The sequence below is a fragment of the Parasteatoda tepidariorum genome, chromosome 9, assembly GCF_043381705.1.
Source record: "Parasteatoda tepidariorum isolate YZ-2023 chromosome 9, CAS_Ptep_4.0, whole genome shotgun sequence".
In the NCBI taxonomy this organism is placed as follows: Eukaryota; Metazoa; Arthropoda; class Arachnida; order Araneae; family Theridiidae; genus Parasteatoda; species Parasteatoda tepidariorum.
The window spans coordinates 65,634,260-65,640,259 of NC_092212.1; the positions used below are offsets into that span (position 1 = coordinate 65,634,260).

Genomic DNA, 6,000 nt, shown 5'->3' on the forward strand with positions numbered 1-6,000 from the left:
GTAATCACATGCCATGAAATTTGCTTTTATAACTTAACTTCATCGTTCTTTGTGTGTTTTTGCCTCATATAAGAACATAAACTTTGACGCCCTCTAGCGGTTTTGCGTCTTGTTTTCGACCTTGCATTCTTCGTTAAAAATTGTTTGCTTGGGTGCGTACTATCGCTTCCTAAAATTTTGACCATCTTTTTAGAATCACCCTGTATATTAGCATAAAAAATGTGTGGTGTAATCCTTTAATTTGGTATAATTTTTTAATTTTCTTTGAGTTAAATTATTTGGTAAATTATTTAAATATTAACTTTCGATATCATTGATTTGGCTAAATTGGCTTTACTTTTGGCAATATTCACTTTCATCAAAGTGCCAATAAAGGATTATGAAGCGTCTGCAAAGAATGACTTCTTAATTGGCAATTTATCTGACAAGTAAAGGAGGTTAATGACTCCCGTGGACAGTTTGGAATAAAATTTATAAGAAAAGTATTTTGAAGCAAACTATGATCTATCTGAATATCTTCTTTCATTCCTTTATCGTCTGCTCTTGTAGCTTTTTATAATGTTCATTTTTGTGAGTTTATATGAGTTTCTTCCTAGACATTAATAAAACACATATAAATGTAGGGCTACGTAAAAAATTTCATAAAAATGGATTTTCGATTAAAAAGAAAACGTAAAATTTTGTGACTTATGTATGTTTATCGGCATTATTATCGAAGGTACGATAAGATGCTTTATGCCTGTATTAACCATCATTTACACTTGAAAGTCGCTGCAATATCAGGCACTATTGTCATTACTATATCAGTTTCCATTGTCACCACTATCTCAGTCATTATAGCCACATATAAAACACGTTCCACTGCAAATGTTACAATTTTTTCGTCTAAATGACTTATGGCCACTTCTGGAATTATGTAGTATTTATGCAAATATTAAATTCAGACTTATAATTAAATCTTTTCTTAAACACTGCAATGAGTTAATTCTTTAAAATTATTTTAAAGATAATTAAATGTATGGATAATTAAAAAAATCGAATGCCACGGAAATGCATTATTAGTATTACATGCTGCACAATTTATTTACTAACTTAGATAATAAATTTATTTTAGACGTTTTCTTATTAGATATAAAAACTACTACTCACGCCATGACAAAAGAATGTGTTAAAGAATGCCAGCCAGCATGCCTGTAAGTAAATTAACAACTCTTATAGCATCTTTGTAACAAAAACAATTCATTTTCTAAGTTTTTTTTTCTAATAAAGAATAAATTCACACTGAATTACTGATATAATGAGTTAGGTAATTAAATTTTAAATAATTATGATGAGAGAATTTTTATCAATTTATTGATAAAAATAACAATACAAGTAATGGGATTGAAGTAACTTGAAAATGAGCCACACTTTTGAAGGGACAGTCTTAAATCGAAATTTGTCTTAGTATTTTACCCAGGAAAATACTTTGCAGTTTTCTGGAATATTCACAAGAAAAATACATTTATTTCGTTTTATCATGCTTTTGAAATAGTGAAATGTTTGATCGAAAACGCACTTAAATAAATGTCGATCTGGTAAATTAAAAAAATAATCCTAAATGAGTATGTAAATCCTTCGCGTATCGGATTTTTATCGACATGCATATGCGTCTTCAAATTTAGTGCATTCATCAAATATAATAGCAAGCTGTTTACTTTATAAAATAACAAAACCCTCACAATTAAGCAAAATAAATACGTATATTACATCGAATTTCAATCTTTCAGGACTTTCCCATGACTGTGCATTTCTTATTTTTATTAGTAAAATGCATGCAAGAATTAGCACTATATAATGCGAAAATATATTTTAAAATTCTATAAAACCACTAATATCATATATATTTTGTCACCACTTTAGAAAAAAGTCTCTGACTAACCATAGATCAGTAGACATGAGAAAAAGATATATTAGTTGTGATGGGTAAGATATATAAAGCTGTATATTGTTAAAGTTGAGAAAAATGAAGCAAAATAAATACGTATATTACATCGAGTTTCAATTTCCAGCTACCACGATACTTCCAGGACTGTGCATTTCTTATTTTTCATTAGTACAATGTATGCAAGAATTAGCACAATATAATGCGAAAATATATTTTAAAATTCTATGAAACCACTAATATCATATATATTTTGTCACCACTTTAGAAAAAAGTCTCTAACTAACCATAGATTACTAGACATGAGAAAAAGATATGTTAGTTGTGATGGGTAAGATATATAAAGCTGTATATTGTTAAAGTTGAGAAAAATTAAGCAAAATAAATGCGTATATTACATCGAGTTTCAATTTCCAGCTACCACGATACTTCCAGGACTGTGCATTTCTTATTTCTCATTAGTACAATGTATGCAAGAATTAGCACAATATGATGCGTAAATATTTTAAAATTTTAAAAACCACGAATATCCCTTGTATTTTGTCACCAATTTAGAAAAAGTCTCTAACTAACCATAGATTACTAGACATGAGAAAAAGATATATTAGTTATGATGGGAAAGATATATGCATATTGTTCAAATTGAGCAAATAAAGTAAATTACATCGAATTACAATTTCCATCTTCTAGATACATCAGTTATAATGAGAAAGATATATTAAGTGGGATATTATTCAAGTTGACTCAAGGATCTTTAATAATTATCGTAACATCTAAATATACCCGAGCAACATTTAACTTTGGATCATCTTTATCCTTCTGGACATTGAAGACAAACGATTTTCTTTCAGAAATTTATTTATTTATTTATTATTAAGCAAAGCTAATTTTTATTGTTATTACTATTATTATGAAACCAATTAAGGATAATTATTTGTGCATTATTAAGGCAGGTAAAGTTTGTTCAAATACATAATTTAAGTTAAAAATACACATGCTTAAAGCATTCGTGTTAAAAGGAAAAGAGCCCTGTTATTTTAAAACAAAGTGAGTGTAGAAAATACAACGAATTTAAATACAACGGATTTAAGTCTCGACAAAATACACACAAAAATGTCATTCTGCTGTGTTTTTATCTCCTACTGTAGAGACAAATTTATCACAATTAAAAAGGAAAAACAAAGAAAACTGTAATTTTGTTACAGTACTTTTGTCGACTAATGGCTCTTTGCTCTCTCTATCTCTACCCAATTATCTTATACGCTGAATTTAAGATGTTTTGATAAATTGATTTGAAAAGATTAAATAATTATTTTAAATTAGTAAAAATTAATTATTTCATTTCAGAGAACAGAATTACGAGGTTGATAAGGAAGTGTCCGAACTATTCGCAGAGGGATCTATGGTATGATATTTTGTAATACTGTAAGAATAATTATGATTTGTTGAGCAGTGTCGTTTACTATCCATTTTTAAAATCTGAAAAATAGAAATAAATACAAATTATTAAAAAAAATAAAATAAGTTTTTTCAAGAGTTCTAAAAATAAGAATATTTTTTTATGGAACCTAAAGAAAATCGAAGCTCATCACTTTTTTTTAATGTTTTTCGCTTAGTGGGTGATAAATTTAAAATTATTTTTTCATTTTTAGTAGGCATGTAAGAGGTGCGTCTTAAGGTCACAGTTGATCCGTTGTTAGGACCTTTTTATTAGCTTCTAATAATTTTTCAAACTTGTCGTAATAAGTTTTTATTCACCCGGTAATCAAATATTTATTTAATAATTGGATTATTATTATATAATATTATTGAAGCAAAATGTCAATAAAAAATGAAAATTCAAATTTTAAAATGCATATTTATATTTTTTTCCAACAACAATATATTAAATAAATCATTAAAAGTATAGATATTTAAAAACTATTGTATTAGTATTTCTCATCGAACAGTGTGGGTTCCGCCGAAAGTTTTGAGTTTTTTTTTCTGATTTAAATTGCAACATATTTAAGCTTGCAACGGTTAGATTATGGCGGAAGTTGGTTCTCCGTCAGTGACCGCCAATATTCGTATAGTTGAAAATAACTTTATACAGTCTCCGGGGAAGAATATACAAATTGTTTAGTGAAATTTAGATTTTATTAAGCATAATTGGTGATATAGAGAATGGCCATTTCTTCATCCAAAAAAAAACTTAGCGGTTAGAAATTNTTGAGACTGGGGAGGCCCGTAAGGGCACTCCCAGTCTCCACAAATTTGAAATTAAAAGTGAATATAATCATTTCTAACGGACACTGAAAGTATGGGTAGGAGATCAAAAATTGGCGGTTTATCAAAATATAACATAGCCAAAACAAAGCCAGCCAGCATAACAATATTGGGTTTAAAAGAACAGCTTGGCGATCACGAGTCGCCAAATTTATGAGAATTATTGCAGCCATGCAACCGAAAAATTTAGCGGTTAGAAATTAGAATAAAAAGTTATGAATAGATTTTTGTTTTCGATTAGAGGCGACGGTGAATTAATAAGTCTGCATTAGTAATGAAATAAAAAGTATCCGTAACATTGATGTATAAGAGAATAATAAATATTTTCTGCTCGTTTCAAAAAATTACGTCTTTGGTTTATTTTAAATATAATTCTATTAATAAAGAAAGCTTACGTAATGAAAGATATTTTAAAAGGATAGAAAATAAATAGTATGTAATGCCAATTGTAACATCACAGAGATAATAGTTAAAGCTTATATTTTTATCAAGCTTAAGGATCCAGCTGAAATTTGGGCCTTCAAAAATGTTCTTTATTTTGATTGCTAATGTATTCCATTAGAGAATAAAATGACATTGAACTCAATTTTTGGTGGCCAGAAAAAAAAACTCGACAGGTGCTTATGTCTAATATTAACCTTTCAATAGTTATGATAATTTAAGTTTTAAATATACTCTTTTTAATACATGTGATATATAAACATCCTTCATTACTTGAAAAATGTATGTTGGTTCTCATTCACAAAGAGCAGTTACACCTGTGCGAAGCTGGATTTTTGCAGTTTCTATTCTACTGAGCAATTATAGCTCTAAAATAAATATCGAATAAGAAATGCAAGTAACTCTATTTCCTTATTCAAGTTTCGTGGTGGCTCAGGTGACCCAGGTTGTAGAGCTTAGTCTGATACTCCCGTGGTTGATTATAGGATAGAGCGTTTGCCTTCCAATGAGGTGAACGGATTCGAATACCAGTGATAGCCGGTCCTTTCTCGCTTTCGACACACCGATGTTGGCCGCAGTTTGGATATCGTAAGCAAATTGTTTGCAAACAAGAACTAGTCGGCTTGAGTGTGTGGTTGCCTTCTACATTCTACAAAAACTAAAGTTCGTTTTGTAACTTGTATTTATATTTATATTAAGTAAGGAATTCCCAATTTTAAAGCAATTAAAAATAATAATACTTCCAATGGAAAAACGAGCTTAGCAGCAGTAAATCCAAAAGGAATTGAAACAAATGAGACAATAAAAATATTTAAAAAAATTGGGTAAATATGACAACCAAAGCTGACGTCTTCAGGGGGTACCAGCTCCGGAAATCATAAAAGCAAAACCTTTTCTGTTGAGAGATCAAGACAAAAGTCCAAAATTGCTCTCTCTGTACTCCAAAGGTTTTGTCAAAGTCCAGGAAAAGAATATAATACATAATATACAATATAAAATACATAAAACAAATACAGAAGAATAAAAACAAGACAAATACCTCAGAATAGTATGAACAAAAGCTTACTTGAAATAAAAATTCAATAACTAGATAGCACAACTGACTGCGAGACACAACTAAAATAAAATAAACATAAAAACAACGCCTCCTAACCTGCGCAGTATAAAGGGAAAAAAAGGACAGAAGTTAAGAAAGTAGTGACGTTATTTATAGAAAAGCTTGACCGGGGAAACTTGATCAAGACTTGGATTTTGCTTAACTAAATGAAATAACTATTAATTCTTAATTTCAAATCACTTTGAACTGTTATTAAATGATTTTAAAATGTGAAATTTATATCCACTTCGGTTTTGTTAAGCTTTATATATAT

The 6,000-nt window shown here is 29.0% G+C and overlaps 1 protein-coding gene and 1 long non-coding RNA gene across 4 annotated transcripts in view; both read left to right on the plus strand.

Moving 5' to 3' along the window:
* LOC107448543 (uncharacterized) overlaps positions 1–3,329 on the plus strand; it is a gene marked incomplete at its 3' end in the record, with an annotated part of 81,432 nt that extends 78,103 nt beyond the window's left edge. For all 3 annotated transcript variants that reach the window (XM_043052770.2, XM_043052771.2, XM_043052772.2), the window contains 2 exon segments: positions 1,130–1,193; positions 3,272–3,329. In XM_043052770.2, the coding sequence (XP_042908704.2) occupies positions 1,130–1,193; positions 3,272–3,329 (122 nt within the window).
* The window catches only part of LOC139426605 (uncharacterized), a 207,800-nt gene that overhangs the window by 197,531 nt on the left and 4,269 nt on the right, over positions 1–6,000 (plus strand). The gene's annotated exons all lie outside the window — the stretch shown is intronic.